This window comes from Aspergillus tanneri (genome assembly GCF_003426965.1).
Source record: "Aspergillus tanneri strain NIH1004 chromosome Unknown AapTan_1_pilon_pilon_pilon, whole genome shotgun sequence".
Classification (NCBI taxonomy): Eukaryota; Fungi; Ascomycota; class Eurotiomycetes; order Eurotiales; family Aspergillaceae; genus Aspergillus; species Aspergillus tanneri.
In genome coordinates, this window is record NW_022984628.1 from 4,239,735 (window position 1) to 4,260,977 (window position 21,243).

The following is a 21,243-nucleotide window of genomic DNA, read 5'->3' on the forward strand; positions in this document are numbered from 1 at the left end:
ATTATATTCCGGTGCCCTGATATATGAGCAGGCCAGAGTGGAATAGAAGGCAGCTCTTCAGAGCCAGGAGGATAGTTGTACTCAGTAGCAGCCGAATATTATAAAATATTTGTTACAAAAAATAAAAGCCAAAGGAGAGACTAGTACAGTAACAATTCCCTCCGCTCTATTTTCTGGACGCTCTGATTGTCTGCGTTCAACCCTTCTCCAAGCCAATGAATACCCCCAGTTTTGACAAGAAAAAGCAGTTAGTCACCTTGAGCATTTGGGATCGAGTATAGCCTAAAATACTTCATCAAATGGTAGCTGGGATGCATATGATAGGCAAATAAGTGCTTGGCTACATCCCTCATTCTTCCATCCCAGCACTCGAACAGCACACACTCAATCAAGCAGAAAATATCACCGAGAAGTATATTAAACACCCGCGGTGGCAGTAAGTTTTGGATTCCCCCTTGGACTTCCATGCTGGGAAATAAGATGCATCTGATCTTTCAAATCTAAGTCACCTATCAGCCATGAAGGACAAATAAAATTCTTCTCCCTTTACATGTGGTCTTGGTAGCGTACATACTACAACCTCGCTTAGTCCGGATTTATACCGTTTGTCTCGGTGTGATGGCCATTGCTGCCATATTTTCCAGCTACACGTCAGTGCATTACGTAGCAGGGTGCCACTACATCTTATTGACTACCTTGGCATTGAGCACATCTACACGAGTGTCACGATGCCCAGCCCTAAATGCTAGATATAGGGCTATATAAAGCCTTCACAACTTCTAGTTTACATCGATAAAATTCCAGACTCTTAGGCTTCAGACTGGAGACAAATTGTCAATCGTTCGTCCTACCAAAAGAGTGCAACTTCTACACCTCTACCAAAATGAGGCCCGGAGTTCTTGTTTCTATCTTCTTCGCCGTGTGTGTTTCTAGCAACGACGTGAAAACAGAAGATTACGCTAAAATAAAATTATCCGAGATTGAAAGTAACTTTAAACTGGATGCTACAAACCCGCCATACGCCATCTCAGATAAGACCACCAAACGATGCGTCGCACCTTGCTGGGACGGTGAGTTCTACAAGCGCAAGCAGTTGGAAAGAGTGCACAAAGTATCTGCCTACCAAACAAAAGAAGAAGAACTTACGTCGTACAATTCAAACCCTGAAAACTCCAGCACTCTGACTTTAACGAAATCGACGGCAATCACCGAAGCCCGGACCCAAGGCTGGACCGTTGGCGGAATTATGGACTCTGGTTTACTTAAAATCACGGCCCAATATACCGACACAATTACAGTCGGAAAGATAGAGACAAAAACTGTCGGTACTGAATATCCTTGTCCACCTCTCCATGAATGCGTTATTGAGACCTGGACCTTTCATGTCCGAATTACTGGAGTCTGCTCGGAGCCGAAGCCGATGCTCGACTGCGGTGGCACCCACGATCTCTGTGCAACAAAAGAGCCCCATAAGCGACCTTGCCGGTCTTTTTCGAAAAACACGGTATCAGGTTCCAAAGTTGAGGACGAATGCAAAGACTACATGGAAGACAGGAAGGCTCCGTGTGAAATCACGACTCCAGTGGAAGAGTCTCAGAAGCCGTATACTGTGATCGTTTTCAGGTCTGCTAAGAAAAGTTCTAAGAGGTCAGAGCTTGACCAGCCGCAGCCCGATTATCAGATTATATCGGCTAATTAGAGTCTTGCCGAAGAGAGGCTGAGGACAACTGTGAAGCGCTAGGGCCCGTTGTCCTTTGAATATCCACATCACTTAATTTCCTCCTAGTTATTTGTTTACCCGTCCTTTCCCTCTTTCTTTCCTTCTTCAACGATTCCTTTCTGTATGTAGCCTATTCTATAAGTCGTACGGGCTCAGCCCTTGACAACAACCGTCTAATTTCAAGAACCTCAACAGACATGATCCGCGCGGTTGAGTGAGAGACACCAATCAGAAATTCTTTCTCGTCACAGTTGTAGATATTTGATGGATAGGATCGAGGTTGTATTTTTGGACTTTTCTCTCGAACTAGTCAAATATCGTTCGTTCTCTAGAGATAGACGAGACTCCCATGCATAGCAGCGGAACACCATAGGAAAGCCCTCTAAAAAAAAGCCACATTTCAAATAAAGAATTGTTGGAAGTACTTCTACTTATCCTCAGTTTTCGCTGGTGGTCTATGGTACGTAAATACAAAGCTAGATATTTTGAATAAGGGGAATATTATACTACGGCAGTTAGAAGATCGCACTCGTTGCGCATATCACCACTTGAAGGATAAATGGAGGCATGCAGGTGAAGCCCTCTAACCCTAATGTAAGCGCAAAGCACAATCAACTAACCTTAAGAATACAAGTCAGAAGCGAACGAGAAGTTCATAAATAAGAAGTCTTTCTACTCACTATGTTCGTTTCGGGGCACTGCCGCTGTAACCATAGTACAGAACTGAACTATAAAACAGCGCTAACTAGCTAGAAGTTTCGAAACAACACGCCAGCCAAATGGCTAGAGCTCAGGCGGTAACTAAGTGAAATAGATCTCTTCTCGCAGCACTTTTCCCATTACCTCTCAGCACAACAAAAATATCGGCATCAAGGTTACCAGTTGGAAAGATGAAAAGGAGTTGCGTAAGCGAAGGGAAGAGATTACATAAATATTCTGAGAAATGATTGATCCAATGCTGGCTAAAATCCGTGCGTTTTAGAGCCTGCTCAGCTAATGTAAACTGTGAGTGTCTGCAGGTCGTTGCATGGGCGTTCGTGTCCACACTGCTGGGACTGAGGAGAACCGAATCGCGATGCAGACGATTGGTGCAATCTAAACGATATTGGGAATCCACCGGCCTTCTAGACATTCACTACGGCTCTACACAAACTAACATGGTGTTGGAGATCTATCATGGTGTCGGCAGCTGTCCTGTAAACCATTAGCAAAAGAGGAGGCATCCTCGCACGAATCACTTCGCTGATGCGAAGTGCAAACTACACGAAGACTGTTGAAATGTTCCGTGAAATGGAAGATCTTAGGCACAGGTAAGACTCTAGTCTCTAATGCCTAGAGACTTTAGGTTTACTAGATTCCTTTGCATTACTAATATCTGATTTTTATTTATCTAGTCTAATTAAGGGGATATTATCTCCTTGCAGTAGCTCCGGATTAATTAGTAAAATATCTAGACTGGTGTTGGGTGTTAAAAACCCTAACTCAGAGCTTGCTGTCAGATTATGGAGACGAGTAGGAGGTAAAAATATTTAAATTATTCTGGTAAGAAAAATTAATATTATTTAAGGGCCGCCATCATCTCTAGCCATTATACACTCTAGAGCCAATTCCTCCACTGCAGAATACCATGGGACCTTTGTAGCACAGTAACTCTAAATTTTGATATTTAGCACTGTCGAGTTAGCCAACGGCGGAGTTTGGGGATTAATACCAGACTTTGGAGACTCCCCACTGGGCAATATAAATGTCTTTATAACTAACTCGCCTTTGTTTTGTTCTGCTGCCTAACTCACTACTATCGTCTCTTACTTGTGTTACCAACAGGTAAATCGCCTCGAGCCGAATCGTTGTTTATGTAATTAACGGAATCGTCCCCTTTAACTATCCCAGATGGCATTATGAAGACCATGTGTATCACCCAAATAATAACAAAGCTGAATCTCAAAATCAATGAGGTGCAAACAAACATAGTTCCTGTGTACTTTATAATATTTTTATTAATATAAGTTCTTAATTCATTGCATCATTATACGATGTTAGATCCAGATAAAAGTGATAGGATATACAGAGGCGGTTATTCGTCCTGGTCTCCTGGATAATGGTCCACTGGAAAATGAAACATGGCAGTTGAGTAGGCATGTGAACAGTATTCTTCGTAGAGAAATTTGGACAAAGTTTTGAACTTGTGTGTCTCCAAGTGAAATCACCAAGTAGGTGATTTAACTTGCTGCGACCATTCAAGATTGTCTTACCCTGCAAGAAGCCATGCGGTTGGTATGATGTTATACCCAAACTTGATACTATGTAGATTTATATTAAATACTACACTATCTCGAAAATCTTCGGGTCCTCCTGCGCTTCTCGAAAGACTTGTTTCATACGGGAATATACTTCCGGGTCTTCCTTTTCTGATACCTTGTCCATTGGAAAGACTTGTCTTCGCAGCATGTTGACCCATTGTAAGGTGTAAATGATTGCTTTGTCCCATTAAGGAAATGCCTCTCGCTACACACCAAACCGGCTAAAATATGACTGATTTATTTTTAGGCAACAAAAGCGTTGATCATGGATAAATGGAGCACTGTTACAAACCCTCCTTGTTATGCTCCCTCGGCGCATCTCCTGATCGGCAGGAACAGAGGTTTTTATCTCGTGTATCATCATGGTGAATCTATAAGCTTTCTCTGCCATATAAAGTCGTGAATTTCTGGCCTCAACTGCTGATATTCATGGGCTTGGCGCGGTCTAGTTTGATTCATGCTCAGTTTAGTCTGCCGTAGGCAGACCCCCTTGCCCGGACACCGCGAAGCTACAAACAAGTCTCAAGCATTTCCCTCGGAGTAAGACCGCTGGATCAGACTACTCCATCATTCATAGTTTTACACTATCATGGCATGTCTGCTTGCTTGGCACTGATCAACGTGACCCTGTTGGAGACCAGGAACTCACCAATAGCGGGCTTATTAGCACCACCTCGTACCGCCACAAAGTCCAATCCTATTGATGCCTGCATCTGACTGGAATTATTTTTTGCGTCTTCGAGGAAGCTTGGGGCGTTCAATAAAAAATTCTTTGATCTAGACCAGTATCGACGTAGAAAGCTGCTTAGGGCAAGCTAAGATTGCGATAGCCAGTGAGAGACTCTCCTTGCTCGTATCTGTCAGGATCTCAGTGCTTTACCATCGTTCCTGATCTACCAGGAAGGAAAACAGGAAATATTAGGGTAGAAGACTATAACCCGGAGCATTAATCTGCATTCTTTACGCGTCGCTGACTAGGTAGGCCAATGAGAGTATACGTAAAGAATGGCTTATATGGGTATTCGACCGGTATATCATGGTAAAAGTGCGGAATGGGCGTGATTACCGCCTCTTAATTACCAATGGGCACCCTAGTCATGTTAATATAGGCTTCTGGACTGGTACAAGCAACATCAAATTATTATCGCGGTTTTCCCAGCTCACTCAACCCATAGATTGCGGCTATTAGATGTATCATTGTTTAGCCTATTGTTGATATTTTACATACATAAATTATCTAAATGGATAGCCAAAACTCAAGGAGTTAGTCTGTTAAAAAGGGATTTTTAGAAAATCTTCTGACCTACGTTTGAGGCCGCCTTCTCTCCAGCAAATACTGCAAATAGGTGGAGGAAGACAGGATTATTACCGTGGAATTCCGAGGTTGTGCTTTCCCAAATTAGACTGTTAGTACCTATACAAGGGCCAAATTAACCTGGCACCAGTGTGTCGATCTTTTTTATACTATTTTAGCCCATTTAGAGCAGCTCTAGATATTAGTGGAGGAGGTAGCTAATAAACAGCACCCGGAAAACTAAACAAAATACATAAGAACTTTTAGATACAGTTCAAGTAATGCAAACTAAATTAGAACTAATTGCAGACGAGAACCAAGGGCTCTATGAGGCAATAAGACTGGAAAAGAGAAAGAGGAAGCGTGGAAAAACACAATTTTTTTTTTAATATAAAGGACCAAAAGTCTGTTGTCTACAGCCCCGGGAAGGTTTAGCTAGCACGTGAAATAAAAAAAAAAAAAAAAAAAATGCTGAGGATCAGAAGCAAATTCAAGAGGAGCGAATGGCTAAACAACAGGAGTCAGGACAAAAGGCCTGAAAAAACCACAGGTTTATATGAATTGGCAGCTTCAAGCCGGCCTCAGAAATCACACAATAAAAAAATAGCATATATATATATATAAGCAACAGTTCCAAGCCGCTATAAAAGACAACTAGCCACCAGGTGGTTGCAAAGGAGGTAGTCGAAGATGAGGGAGCCCCGCCGAAAAAGATGATAGAACCAGCTTCATTCCAGCAGCTCACACCACCGGAGCAGGCCTTCTCCGCAACCAGTTAAACCCCCCAGACACCATTAAAAGGGCCGAGAAAGGAAAGTTAACTACCCGTAAGCCCCAAATAGTCTTCTATTGTTGTTGAAACTAAGCTGGAAATGGTACGAGGCGAAATCAAGGCCAAACGGCCTCGGCGCCAACGAAGGCCCCAAACATTTTGAGGATTTTAAACCTAATTGGTTGCCTACTGTTAGTTAACTAAGTTACAAAATCTTATAAAGAATAAATACATTGTTATTGTAATATGATGTTTGAAAGTCAGTTAAGTACATTTATTGTGATCCGGCAAATCACCAGGAACGGCGGATCAAAAGGACAACCTCTAGTACCTAAAGAATCACTGGACATTTCTAGATTAACATGCCTGGATGATTTGAGCCAGTATTAACAAGAGGCATTGTACCAAGGAATGCAGCACATACCAATGAAGCACATACCACCAAATGCAGCACATACCAATAAATGGCACATATCAATGAACGAAACACATACCAAGGAATACAGTGCATACCAAGGGATGTGTGATTGATCACGCATACAAACGATGATTTCGGGGTTAAAAGGCCCCAGGTATTCCACCACTTGTAGTGTAAGAGGGTCTGTAATCTGTACTACAGTAACATTGCCAACCTGTCCTTTCATAGCCCTACACTTCCACCTTCAATAAATATTTACCTCATCCTAGACGAACAATGCTGTTCTCGATGTTTTCCCAGTCCCTCACTTTATGCTTCATTGCCCTCGTGTTCTCATCGCCAGTGTTAGGTGATGCCAACAAATTTAACGCCCTATGCTCCAAGACAACGGACTTGCGTGCCCGTATCGATGATGCGAGAACTGCTATTGATGGATTTGACGGTGGTATGACCCAGGTTATCCCCATTGCCAGGTCACTCTACGGGCTCGAGGTAGCCCGACGTGCGATGATGGACCACGCCAATCAGTTCGACACCCTCGAGGAGGATGAAGCGTCCCAGTTCATGGAGCATGGGCAGGGTCTCCATGACTCGGCTCACAAGGCCCTTGAGTCTGCTTCTTCTAAGGTAAGCTCCTAACTCCCCTCCCTATTACTTTCTGTTGTGCTCTGTCCATTTGAGGCTAAACAGCCTACCTCCTTTAATATTAATGTGATAACCCTAACTGGTCTATACCAGGCCGAAATTGTGAAATCCCTCGGATTTCATCCACTCGTTGGAGGCATGGTGCATGGATTCGCCTCCTATGTGGGAGATTTCCAACAGCTTGCAAAGAACAAGTTCCCCAAGGATAATAACACCATGTTTGACTCTATGCTCGAAAGAGTTTCGACACAATTCAGCAGAACTAAGGCTGCGTTTCAGTGATGGAAAGCCGTGCAGGTTGACATATTCTAATCGGGCAAAGTGTCTCTATTTCAAGAATTGTCGTTATTTGGACTTCTTAAAGTCCAGGGGGCGTGGTTATGGCTTTTGTCTTTTGCCCTTTTGCCCTTTCTAGTCTTCAGCTTGGTTTTTGCCGCCTTGTTGCCTTTCGTACGAGAAGAGTCTGGCGGTAGTAATAACTGGTATTTAGTATGGTTAATTCATTTATCTGATCTTCTTATTTTTGTGCTAAGAGTCTTGCTGGTGGAGATTAACTGTAGACCCTGACCCGTAGTTTAGACAGGTTTAGGAAAACAAGGAAAGGGGGGGAAATAATAAAACTAAAAGAAAATTTTTTATGATAGTGTTACAGTAGTTTTCCCAATATTTACCAAGCTTAATTATTTTAGAACTTTTTATTGCATAACCTTAATTATAGTATTTTTAAATATAATAAGGATGGGTACTTTTTAAAATATAAGATTAGCCCACCCAGAAAAAGTACAAAAGAGATAAACAGAGGCGCGGAGGAGACATGCTAACTTAGAAATTGTTGGTTTTTGGGAAACGGACAATTAAAAAAAAAAAGGTCAAACCTACGAGTCCTAGCTTTCGTATGGGAGGAATCCTATGCCGTGTTAATTCATAAAGTACAAACTGTCGTTGAACCAACATTAACGGGCATAAAGAGAGTTTTGGGGGGGGAACATGAAAGGGTAGAAAAGGAAAAGCCATAGTTGAGAACAAAAACGGGCCCTCTGTTCATAATGCTATTTGTCTGCACCTGGTGACTGCCCGTGGCTATCAGTCGCTTCCTCTGGTAAGTACTTCTCTCGGAGGCGCTCAATAATCCGATCACATAGGGTCCCAAGGGTGGCTGCCTTGGAGATCTCAAGAACACTAAAATCTAAGTCTGCAGACCGACGGATCCAGGATCGGAGTTCAATTGCCATAAGGGAATCTATAGCCATTTGGCGAAGTTCATCCTCATCTTTGTCTTCGCTCCCAGGAAGGTGCACTGCGATGACAGCCATCAATTCTTGCTTTGCCCTAGACTTGGCTTCCTCATCATCAAGTACCGTGGGATCCGCTTTTACTTCAGATAGTAGCCGTCGTAGTCGAGCGCTGGTCCCGTCGTCTTTAGGACCAGCGGCCACTCTCGTATTGTACTTGTAGTAGAGGGCAAGTCGTGCATCCCCTTCAAGGTAACGGTCGATAACTTGTTCTGTGGCCTTCCTGGTAAATGCAAAACCAAAAGCTACCTGGGATATTGGCATTTGCATATTCGAGTCGATTGCTTTTGAGCGTGATATGGCTAGTTGTACACCAGCGACAACATCTCTTTCGGATAGCCAGGCAAACATTGAACTACGTAATACCTGAATCAGTTTCGGATCACGGCTGATCAAGCCAATGTCCAGAACCGGGCCAAGGTCGATCACTGAGGAAGACAGCCCGAGCTGGTGGCGGTATTGATTGAAGCTGTCAAGGAAGGTGGATGCAGCGGCGTAGTTGGCCTGGCCAGCATTTCCTCCAAATCCGCTGCTAGAACTGAAAAGAACAAATATGTCGAGGTTTAGTTCCTTTGTTGCCTCATGGAGATTCCAAGTGCCAGTGATCTTGGGCGCCAGCGCAGCCGACCAGTCCTCGTAGCTCATATTTTTATACAAGCAGTCCTTTCCAGAAGGTGTTAGTAAATCCTTCCGTTTCAATCAACAAACTAGCCATGACTTACAGCGAGTGCCAACGATAGTTGAATAACCCCAGCGAGGGGCCTGGGGCACATCGCAATGGCTCCTTGCACATCCATCAAACTAGTAACATTTCCTTGCACGCACACAATATTGCAACCCATAGTCCGTAGTTCCTGTATGAAGCTTTGGTCGTCGGCTGACTGTCCCGCTGATCGTGAAAAGTAGACTAGATGACGGGCACCATTCTCCACCATCCACGTTGAAACAGCACGTCCAATGCCACCAAGACCACCCACAAGAAGATAGGACTTCTGTGGCGAAAAACTCACCGTGATCAATTTCCGACTGGGCAGTTCATTTTGGTTTGCGGATATATCTATCACCACCTTGCCCATGTGCTTACCACTCTGCAAATATCGGAACGCATCTACAGTATGCAATGCGTCAAACATGGTCACCGGTTGAATAGCTGGGATCTTGCCCTCCCGCCACCAGTGTATTGTTTGGTCATACAGTCTGTATTTCCATCAGTATGCTCTTGCGAACACGCCGCGTTCAGAGTCACAAACCTTGAAATGATCTCAGGATCTATGTCTCCCATCTTGGCCAAGTCCACTCCAAAAAACGCTCTATTTCCATCAAATGGGTTCATTGGTAGAACTCCATGGGTAAGCAGATCACGCTTTCCTAATTCAATCATTTTTCCAAATGGGGCTACACATTCCCAGGAAGCATGGAGCAACTCTCCTGCCAATGAATTTAGGACAATGTCGACCCCACGTCCTTTTGTTTCGCGCATAACGTCTGGTAGAAACGAAGCACTTCGAGAGTCAAAGATGCGCTCCTGGGGGATTCCAAAGGAATTAGTTAAATACTCGGCCTTTTCTCTGTTCCCCACTGTGCAGTAGATCTATATATGTACATATATATTAGTAATTCTGCAGACGGTAAAACTGTGTAGGAACTTACTTCAGCACCAATAAGCTGGCATATATAAATGGATGCTAGCCCGACACCGCCACATGCAGAATGAATGAGTACAGACTGTGTAATCTGTCAGAAACAGCATCTCAAATTAAAAATGATGAAAGGTAGTGAGGAGAAGTAAAACCATGCCATACCTGTCCCTTTTTCAAAGACCCAATATGGACCAGGGAATAAATGGCAGTCGCATACACCACGGGCATTGTAACGGCTTCCTGCAAGCTGAGAGAATCCGGAACTTTTTTACACTCTTGTTGATGGACCACCACTCGAGTTCGCAGAAGGCCGGTGCCAACAACTACCACATTGTCACCAGGAGAAAGGTCAACGACCTCGGCGCCAACTCGGCGCACAATACCGCTTGCTTCAAAGCCAAGTTCGTCCCTGCTTCCCACAAATCCCATGGCCACCATAATATCCTATGATCCAAAAAATTATCTCTTAGTCGGATTGAAAACACACACATGGACTGTATCATGAGACAACGTACCCTGAAGTTTAAAGCAGTATAGTGTATGTTAATTTCAACCTGCTGTGGCCCGGGTTCCTGGGGGTCGATCTGCTTCCAATTGGCACTTTCCAATAAGGATCCGCCTATTTCAAATAGTTTAGGCGCATCTGAGTCCTTCTCACTCGACAACTGGAGCTTCTCTGAGAGAGGATACCAATGGCAACGGCCAATGTACACAATTCCCTCTCGGATCACAAACTCATAGTCATTTCCTGTTGCTGTAGGGTTGCTACGTGAATATTGAATCTTCTTGTAAGCGGATAATGCAGCTTCCAGAGAGCGAGGGTCAAGCTTGTCGTCAATCTCCACAACTGAGATATCCACATGCAACTCACGGCGAAGGGTTCGAAAGAACCCTGTATTCAGTCCAAATCTGGGGTCACTGCAGCCTAGCTGAGCCGACTGAGTAAACCAAACAAGCCTGGAATTCTGTATCTTCAGCATATAATCATGAAGCAATTTGTAGTTACTCTCCGAAATGTCGTAGAGAAAGGGGATATCCAGGTCAATCACTATGATGTCTTGGCCCTCCAGCGGATCGTCCTGTAAGCAGGCCCAATTTATGTGGAAGCCCTCTGCGCCTAACCGACTTGCCATATCTGTCGCCCACCGATTCCTACCATCAAAGGTAATTAATGCCAGCGGCTGTGGCTCCATATTGGCCGAAATTGTCCTCGATATCATGCTGAAAGTTTGAGTAACTGGTGGATCTCCATCAAACAGTGTTACTTCAGCCCCCGTAAATCCGGCACTCCGCAGTTCATGGTCCCAGCGTGCAGGTGAAACAAATGGAACACTTATTCTGCCATCATTCTCACCGACCCACCAACCAGGAAGTAGACCCTGGAAGCACTTTGGTCAGTCTGTTCTACGTAGCCGTTGTTTGGCGCAGCCGACAAGGCAAGAAAGAGAGACACCCACCATAATGACAGGAACAGTCAGGAGATCTGTAATAGCAGTTAGTTGTAGACTTTTCAAGGACAGAAACATGGTTAGCTACCTGTCCAAAGTTCATGCAGGATCAAGTAGCCATTAGGCTTCAGCAAGCTATTGACATTTCGTAGCGTAGCATGGAGGGATGGGGTGGCATGCAGAACCTGATCATATTAGCCAACACGTGGAGCGATGCGGTGGGATTTATAGCACCGATCACTCACATTCGATGCAATGACTAGATCGTAACTGTCTAGCTCGAATCCCTGCTCGATTGGTTCCCGACTGATGTCCAATGTCTTGTATTCCATGTTCTCATGGCCACTGAATTTTTCTTTCGCGGAGGATAGAAATCCTGGTGATATGTCTGTGAACGTGTAGCTCGAGTACATTGCGATTCCCTGCGATTCCAGCTGTGATAGCGCATATGCTGTGGCAGCTCCAGTTCCAGCACCAACCTCAAGAATTTTCAGCGAGGGATTGGAATGAGAGAGGAGGGACAAAATGGGACTCCAATCCACATGTCTAATAGAGTACGAATAAATAACTGGAAGTCTTTCACTATCCATCATGTACTCTAGGGGATTGATCTCTCCTGACAAAAATGCCTCGTAGTTGGATAATACGGAGTCAATTTCCTTTGCAGTTTGACCATGCTTGTCAGCACAAGTGTCCATCAAGGAGGCAAATAATTCCTTTCTCTTGATTTCGTCCATATGAGACCACTGTTGAGACTCCGGGACGATGCTGTGTTGGCCCTCCCGGATCTTGTGGGCTTCCGAGTGTACCCAGTCTATCCATTTTTTCAGATGAGGAATCTGCGTCTCGACAGCTCGAGTTTGTGAATCTATATCGAGAATTTTAAGAATGGCTGCCTTTTCGCCTAAGACCAAACTTTCAACGTATGTCTGATTATCAGTGTCTTTCTTAACCATATCAATTGCGGGAAATAGTTCAATATCTGGCTTCCACCGGACCTCTGTTATGACAGCCGATTCATCATCAAACGCATTGACCGAAAAAAGCGTCGCCTTCGATATAGATAGAACTGCCCTGTCGCCTTGCATAAGTGTTGCGTCGCCACTCAAGATACCGCTCGCCAACGTTCTGCTCCGAGCCATTACTCTCATGGCCGGGCCGCCTACAGCAACAGAGAGCTTCTCAAATGCAGTTGGAATGGCCTTCATGTCCAGGCGGCGAGTAACCCCGTTGGTGGCTGCCACGCTGAACAACTGTAGACAATTATCAATCACTGTAGGATGTAGTGGATATCTACTAGTGTATGACTCCTTGTCATCCTTCACAGTCGCTGCAGCCTGGAAATCATTTGGATCCACTGAAATATCGCCTAGACCCTGGAACGATTCTCCATAACTCAGACCGCAATGGTCTAAAGCCTGGTACCATTTGTCAGTCTGAACAGCTCTTGGATAAGTCGGTATATCCCCTTCCACTTGTTTGAGAGTAGTGTCAAATCCAGGCCGGACCTCTCCATGGCAATGTTTCACCCAATCGTCATTTGACCGGGACGTAATGGTAAATGTGTACCATTCTGAGTCTGCCAGATCATTTAGCCGAAGCGGCTTTAAACTCGTGACCATCTCCGTATGCTCCATATCCTTTAAAAGTAGCGCCTCTTTCAGGGTCACGTTGCGCAGTGAGTAGCCTTCATCATCATGCAGCTGCATAACTGCTTCCCCTGCCATTGAAATGTAGCCAGCAGCAGGGAAGATGATGTCTCCCTGGAGGACATGGTCACCAACCCACGGGGCATCTTCTAAACGGAACACATTCCGCCACATCGGCTCCAGGTCCGATGTGCCTGACACCCTCGAACCAAGCAGCTCATGATGGGATACTTGGCTCGTTCTCCATTTGTTCACTATATGGCTTTCATTTCTAAACGTGCGAGCATGTTGCCAAGGATAGGTTGGTAAGTCTATTAAGAGCCGTCCGTGATGAACAATACGTGACAGGTTCGAGGTGGTGTTATTTATATAGACACGACCAAGCATTGTGAGAAGCTGATCTCGTGCACTGCTTTCACTGTTGCGTACCAATGTGGGAATGTACACTGGATGATCCTTGCCCTTATACGTCGCAAAAATCTGCTGGAGTGGCCCAGCGAGCGCCGAGTGCGGGCCCACCTCTAGGAAGGTTTGAGACCCCGGCTGGTGTTGAAAGATGTTCTGAATAGCCAGGTTAAAAAGCACTGGAGACTCTAGATTGCGACGAAAGTAGGATGCGCCGAGCTCTGTTGGATTGGTGATTATATTTCCAGTAACACTAGAAAACAGAGGCACCATCTCCGGATTAGTTTCAATGTAGGGTTTCATAAGGTCCTCATATACGTTTCCTAAGTCCAGCATATGGTGGGAATGGTACGCGATTCTCACGCGGAGTTGGCGAAAGAAGGTCTCTGGCTGTTCTTTCTGAATTAACTCACGGAAGCGTGCAACTTGGTCTTGATGCCCCGAGATAGTGGTGCTACTAGGGCTGTTCTCACAGGCAATCGCGATTCCATCGACTCTAGATATATATGGAGCAATGTCCTCCCGGCCTAGTCCTACCGCCGCCATCGCTCCTGAGCCATCTTTGTTTCTTGCCACTTGCCCGCGATAGAATGCCAGCAATATGGCTGATCGCAGCGTCAGAGCACCTGCGGCGTATGCCGCCGCAATCTCGCCGCTAGAGTGGCCCACAACAGCTGAGGCCTTGACCCCCCAGCCATGCAGCAGGTTAACGAGGCCAATCTGCACCGCAGTGCATAGCGGTTGCGACAGATCTGCTCGATCCACACGTAATTTATCTCCTAGAGTACAAAGCTCATCTTTGTTTTGCCGGTGGTTAGGTTAGGCATCCGGTGAATAACACAGGTGAGAATAGGGGTCTTGCTGAGAACACTTACCCGTTAATGACCAATCCAGTGTTCCATCAACTGCGTGCAATATCTCATCCATTAGATGGATGTCATTTCGGAAACTGCTGAAGGCCTCCATTAGCTGGCTTCCCATCCCCTGCCACTGTGCACCTTGTCCGGTGAACACAAAAACCATATCTCGTGGCTTCGAAGAATGACTCTGGAAAGCAGAAACGTCAAGTGGCACGCCGGGATTCACAACTGCAAACGCACGATGCGAAAGATGCTCGCGACGAAGGCCTAAGGTGTACGCCAAGTCATGAAAACAGGAAGGATGACTATTATTGTATTCAGTAATCTCGGCGATTCGTTTCTTCAAGGCTTCGTTGCTCTTTGCCGAAACAACAAGCAACCCGGCTTCATCGTGCTTTTTCAAGACTTCGTTATATTGTACACCGCATTCCTGTGCAGAATCAAGTATAGCATGAGCGTTGGAGCCACCGATTCCTTTTTCCAAGAAGAGTTAGTTAGTTTTCATGCCATTCAGAAGAGCTCCGTGGTTTATAACTGTTTCCATACCAAAGCAATTTACACTCACGCGCTTGGCACGATCCATCGGCCAGGCTGTCGGTTCAGTGGGGACATGTAACTTTCCCTCGTCCCATGGGATCTTCGGGTTTGGCGTGGTCAAGTGCGCATTTGGAGGAATCATCTGATGCTCCAGCGCCAAAGCGGCTTTTATAATGCTGGTTATGCCCGAGGCGCCTTCGCTGTGGCCAACATTCGGTTTCACCTGCCAGTCCAAGTAAGTTCATTGTTCCAAAAGACTGCTAGCTAGATAATGCTTACGGCTCCTATCAGAATTCCTTTTTCCATGAATAGCTTGGCGACGACGGATGTTTCTGATGTATCTCCAACGCTGGTACCCGTCCCATGGCATTCAAAAAAGGCAGTTTTGGACATATCGTGAATGCGGGCCTTTTGGTATGCGCGCTTTATCAACTCTAGCTGAGAGCTTGACCCTGGTGTAGAGATACTAGGGGTCCTTCCATCACAATTAGTGGAGGTGGATCGGATAACTGCCCGAATAGTGTCGTTGTCTTTAATCGCCTGGCTCAATGTCTTAACATAAATAGCATTAATAGCTTCCCCACGACCATACCCATCCGCACTCTCGTCAAATGTCTTGCATATACCACTAGGCGATAGCACCATGTTATCAGACATAGTTGTGGTCATTGTTGGGGTCAAAATCAAGCTGGTACCAGCGACGATGGCGCCGCTGCACTCCCCGGCCTGGATAGCCTGGCATGCCTCATGCAATCCAACAAGCGACGATGAACAACCTGTTTGAAGAGTTATACTGTTCCGGGCAGCCATTAGTTCTTTGAGCTGACTTATATTGCCATGCCGGGAGAAGGCTCGGAAACATGCTCACCTAGGACCTCGAAAATCGAATTCGTAGGATACACGATTCGCAAGGGCGAACGGACCCGTGCCGACGGCGTGAAATCGATCAATATTTTGGGAGTCTTTCAGGGCGCTCTCAAGCCAATCCTCTCCAAACACTCCAACATAGCACCCTATGTCCTTTCCCCACCAGTCTGTTTCACCCGCGCTTTCCAAGCACTCCCAAACGACTTCGAGAAGCATCCTTTGCTGAGGATCCATCCTTTCCGCCTCATAGCTGGATATGGAGAAGAAGTCGGCGTCAAAAAAGGTAGGATCTTCCTGGAGAAAGTATCCATGTCTCGTTTTCACAGAATGTGGCTTGGAAGCACTGTAGAACCCATCGATATTATAACGAGTTCCCGGTACCTCGCACAGGCCATCTTTCTTCTGGATTATCATGTCCCAGAAGGCGTTGGCAGTGCGAACTCCTCCTGGGAGACGCATGCCCATACCGACAATGGCAAGAGGCTCATTTTTATTATCCTTATCGGCGTTGCAAGTGCTGGTGAGACAGAGCGAGTAGTCCTCCTGGCAAAGCCGGGTCTTTTCCCGGCGATGTAAACTGTCGAATTGCTCTTTCGCAGCTTGTGCAAGTGTAGGCATGGTTTCGGTTAGGTTCTGTCTGGGCTTGGTGTCTTCGTCCGCGGAGACAAGCTGTTGGCAAGTGATATGGAGTTGATCAAGAGCTTCTGTCCGGGAAAAAGCAATCGGCTATGAGCGAATGGAACAATATTGTTAGCAACAGACGCACAGTCACACGATGCTGTAAATGCAATGTAACCCAGGTGGTCCAATCAAAAGAAAAGTTTTCTTGGAGAATGCTGTTTTGATTCAGATCAATACTATATTCTGGACCCTGGTCTCTTTTTTTCACGACATCCCTTCGCTCCTTCAAACGCTTTAGCCCCCTATATATTCACTTATACAGTCAGTGATGGACATGGGAGGTGTCTTTAACCCTGACAATCCCTTCAGTATGCGCTAATCCATCCCTGCATACAATAGTTGATCACACATCCCTTGGTATGCACTGCATTTCCTACACTGCATTTATTACTACAACGCATCTTGCTATCTCTGGCTTACATTATCCAGTCATATTAAACATAGACTGATCGAGGGATTCTTTAGGACTGCAGTACTATCACGCAACACTACCCTCTCCATATTCCTGCAGCACATATATATCCCTTTGTCTGTCCTACTTGTCGATTTTTAACGCTGGCAGCCGGGGCTTTAATGGCCAATAAACAACTACCGCTATATTATTCTGCCAGCAACATGGCGCTAAATGTCGACAAGTAGGACAGACGAGGGAATACTAGCTCTCTAAATGATAAAGCCAGTCAAAAGTGTCGTCTCGATAACTCACTGCCAGCTTTGCTGCTCTCTTATTCCAGACGACCAACACCCTCTTCGTCTTGAACTGGGAGGTCGGTGATTGCCCTCTATCCGCACATTAAAAGGTATGCCTGATCACGATCTCACGTTCAGTACCTACCGTTCGGAACTTTTTCGTTAAATTAGGGATTTTCTTCTTCATTAGGTAAATGATAATCGTAGGCAGCCCCCGCGGTGTGTTAGAGTAACACCCTAGGGAGTTTTAAGTCACTCACAGGGACGTCAGGTGCTAGTAGAGATTGGCCATAGAATAATGGCCGTCGCACTCTACGCGGCACCGATCGTTTAAGAGCTGAAATAAGTTAGCTTGTACGGCAGGTGGAAGCAAGGCTGGTATTAACCTTTTCAAAAATCCCCGAAACAGGTATATTATAATATGCAACCGCAGTACGCTACTGTGTCTTTAGCTTTGGACTAGACTGAAAGATTTATGATCAGCGGCCCAGAACACTGTTTTTCAAGTAAGGAGATCACCAAAGCTTTTTTTTTTTTTTTTTTTGCCTACTTGTGTCTTAGGTTTGCTCAGGCGCTGGCAATCCCTTTCTCGGAAAGTGGGGAAGCAATTGACAGGCAGCAAAGGGGTTTTGTGCAAGGATATCTGTTCAACCTCCTAGCTGAATCCATGCCGAACGTAGTTCGGAAATTTCTGAATCATTGGCTATCTACGGTTGTGAACCTATTGGGATCCTTTGGTGAAAATAAACAATTCTCGGCACAGATCGTGATAAGAAGATTCCATGAGTGTGAGAACCCAAGTGCCTGTCTCAATAAAGTAGGAATAATCAGTACTGGGATATCTAGGATCTGGGATCGATTCTGGCGAAATTAATATTGTAACCATCTAGATATACTGATTATGAATAACTAGGGAATACCCAACTTAATAATCGTTAGGTCAATGTGAGTCAATGATAACAATCAAGGCGAACCTGGACAAATAGTTTGACATGTCTATAGGGTTATCAAGGTTATACTAACTATTCGTCTGCTTCTGAATAAACTCCACTGAATATCACTTCGCAGAGTACCCGCCCCCAAATGTCGGGCCCTCCACAGTCTAATGAACAGTCTAAGTGAAATATTTCCCACCCCACGTACACCCCACGTAGAATGGAAGCTATTTACAGCGCCTCCCCTTTTTTATCTATACAATATAGTGGCTGGCCGTTATCTGCTTTCTCCATTCAATCTCCTCGCTTTTCTCCGATTTCCGTGATCCCTAATTTGGTCCTGACGAGCCCATTCATGCCGCTTTTTTTTGCCTCCGCGGCCCACTTCCGTCGTTGTTTCTCAGCGTCTACAATATACCTTGACCGGTTTATAGTATTTAAATCACTAACATCGAGAATGCTCCCTTTAGAAACCTGGCACCAAGTCTTAGGGGCATTGGCCTGCTCCTGATTAATTATAATTAATATGCGCGTAAGTTGGTAAATGACTGTGCTGCTAATCCGGCTTGGGTAAAACTACCCTTAAAAATTAACTCTAGACAGCGCTTCAGCTTCACAATTTCGGGCGTTGCATTATCTGGGAATCTCTCCCTTGCGTTTGTAATTTTTTCCCAGAGTTTTTTTAATGTCTTTAGCGGTGAATTAACCGTAGAACTGAAGGCTGGCAAAGTTTCTTATTGGGATATCTCTAATAAATTACCCCTTCTATCTTCCCCTTCCGCTTCTTGATCTGGCTAATTACCAAATCCTAGTAGCTCGTATTCCTTTCCTCCATCGTAGATTACTAGATCTGGCCCGTCGTCGTCTGGGCAGAGTGGTTTGTAAATAATCTCTAGATCCAAGGGCTAAAACCCATAATGCTTAACTCATGCCGGATAGTTGATTTCCTAAGGGCCTGTATCCAGATATTATGGATAGAGCAGAAAAAATCTACTTTTCTTGTAATTAAACTGCCCAATCGTTTAGTCCGATAATTCGGAACCCGGTAATAGTGCTTGTAGGCCTGGAATAGCTTTGAATTATGCAACTGAAGTCAACGGGTAAGCTTTGGGGGAAGTAGTAAACGAGAATTCTATTATACAAGTAATAGTTTATAAGGTCAAGCTTCTTATAAGACCTACAAATAGAAGTCGATAATCTGTATAACGAGGAAGCCGGGTTTTGTATGCTTGTTAAAATATATTAGCTATTAGTTTTCAATTAGACTGTGGAGCGCCCTGACCAGCGACAGGTATATCCTTACTAACGCTTCATCTAAACGCTTGACTGAAGCCATCGCTTCCAATACATTAAGACTTCACAAGTCTTTCCTGGAGATGGAATACATATCTCGAGATGTCCCGACCCTCCACTTGCTAGAGGCTAAGGTCAAGCTTGGTAGGCAGCTTCAATTCTGTCTCTCTCGAATGATCCACCGAGGTGGAGCGGTGGAGAGCCGAAATGTGACCGAACCTTCACTGGCTTTTCATCTATACAGCGATAAAACCCTCAACTAATGCCCAAACGCCTTTTTAGATAGAGTGCTAGATGTCCTTTGCTTGCGTGATTGGTTGATGCTTGCCAGTCTTTTTGTTGCCGGACAAGCATAGACCGGAAATAAATTCCGGTTATTCATGCAGACTTTGTTAATATCCTTTAGAGGTTTCATATGATCTGTCGTGAGGTTCCGCAGATCTTTCAGCCAGTCAGTTACTATGGTAATTCGGGATCGCTACTGGGTACATTGGATACTTCCAATGATAATTCAGTAAGCCTATACCTTCTTTACCAAGTAGAAAGTAGGAGGAAAATGGGTTGATAGGGGTGAGGCGTAGTAAACAAGCAGAACTAGTCACCTTTAGAAGATTCAATCTTGTTCTAACACTTGGAGAGAGCCTTGGTATAATTCAGTCGTCGGCCACAAACCTCAATGACCTTGTCCGTGATTATTCCAGTCACTGAAAGTTTTTGCTCTTCCTTTTTCTGGCAAGAAGATGCAAAAACTTCTAGCAAATAATCCGTCATTTTGCCGCTCGGTCTCTCATTGGCAACAAGCCAGATAAAAGTTTACTGAGGCGTGGCCTGTAGTGCTACAGCTGTGGCAGTATTACCGCCCTTGCGCGAGTCACATATCATTGCGATACCATTAATAAACGACTTTCGCAGTTCATCCAAGGTATCATTGATGGGAGTGTTAGGATTACTAGCTCTGGGTCTATAACACTCAGAAGAACAAGCAACTCGTAAAACCGGCGCTCCAATTTTGGATATCCTTGTAGAACCCTTCCAACGGTAATTAATTTGATAGCAGGATTAGTATGGTTTGTTCCAGCAACTGACTGCTTTGGCGTAATAGCAATTGAATCTGCGCCTTCCAGTGGCCGGTAATCACTGGTTCCAACAGTGCTCGTCTTCTCGCACTTTCTCTTCTTCGCCCTTGACCGACAGGCCATTTTTTTTTTTTTTTTTTTTTTTCCCTCGCACATGGCCAGGTTTCATGGCGCTGGGGGGCACATCCAAGATCCTGCATGCCGTATAACCGAGAAATCAGAGTGGGAATTACCCATATCAGAAAATGCTAAGAAGGAAAGAGCTCTTTAACCTAGATATGAAGAGATGTTTAGGCCTAGTTGGTTCACAAATAGCTCGAATTTGTGCCTAGGAAGCGCCTTGCTGAGGCCATCTTCCAACATCTTGTTGGTGGGGTAATATTTAATTTGGATCCTTCCTCTCTGCCTCGTGCCTTGGCTAGTATAAATGTCCACATGACGAAGCCGTGTTTGCAATTGATTTATATTTTTATTTACTAATCGAATTGTCTGCATATTATCACATAGGATGCGAACTTGATGATTATCCAGGTGAAGTTACACATCCTTAGTCTTTCCATAAACATTCCTTCCCTAGCTGCTTGGGATGGTGCTAACAGCTCAGTTTGGATGTAGGTATTATTACAGTTGCTTGCTTGTTTGCTCTCCGTCCTACAGTACCTCTGAATAGTTGAATAATACCCTTGCGAGCTTTTTTTATCTTGTTGTCTGCGAAGGTTGC

General features: G+C 45.0%; 3 protein-coding genes across 3 annotated transcripts; 2 read left to right on the forward strand and 1 right to left on the reverse strand.

Moving 5' to 3' along the window:
- Positions 1-883: 883 nt before the first annotated feature.
- Positions 884-1,699, forward strand: ATNIH1004_003388 (uncharacterized protein; the record flags this gene model as incomplete). The annotated part of the gene is made up of 1 exon (XM_033568066.1): positions 884-1,699. The coding sequence occupies one exon, from the start codon at positions 884-886 to the stop codon at positions 1,697-1,699; it is 816 nt and encodes a 271-aa protein (XP_033430061.1).
- A 5,081-nt stretch (positions 1,700-6,780) lies between these two features.
- ATNIH1004_003389 (cell wall mannoprotein 1 family protein) lies at positions 6,781-7,431 on the forward strand (the record flags this gene model as incomplete). The annotated part of the gene is made up of 2 exons (XM_033568067.1): positions 6,781-7,131; positions 7,243-7,431. The coding sequence occupies 2 exons, from the start codon at positions 6,781-6,783 to the stop codon at positions 7,429-7,431; spliced, it is 540 nt and encodes a 179-aa protein (XP_033430062.1).
- Positions 7,432-8,198: 767 nt separating this feature from the next.
- On the reverse strand, positions 8,199-17,405 carry ATNIH1004_003390 (type I polyketide synthase; the record flags this gene model as incomplete). The annotated part of the gene is made up of 14 exons (XM_033568068.1): positions 8,199-9,104; positions 9,164-9,638; positions 9,692-10,032; positions 10,092-10,166; positions 10,244-10,525; positions 10,597-11,460; positions 11,539-11,564; positions 11,618-11,714; positions 11,775-14,380; positions 14,459-14,917; positions 14,990-15,203; positions 15,260-15,773; positions 15,849-16,573; positions 17,364-17,405. The coding sequence occupies 14 exons, from the start codon at positions 17,403-17,405 to the stop codon at positions 8,199-8,201; spliced, it is 7,626 nt and encodes a 2,541-aa protein (XP_033430063.1).
- Positions 17,406-21,243: the final 3,838 nt, after the last annotated feature.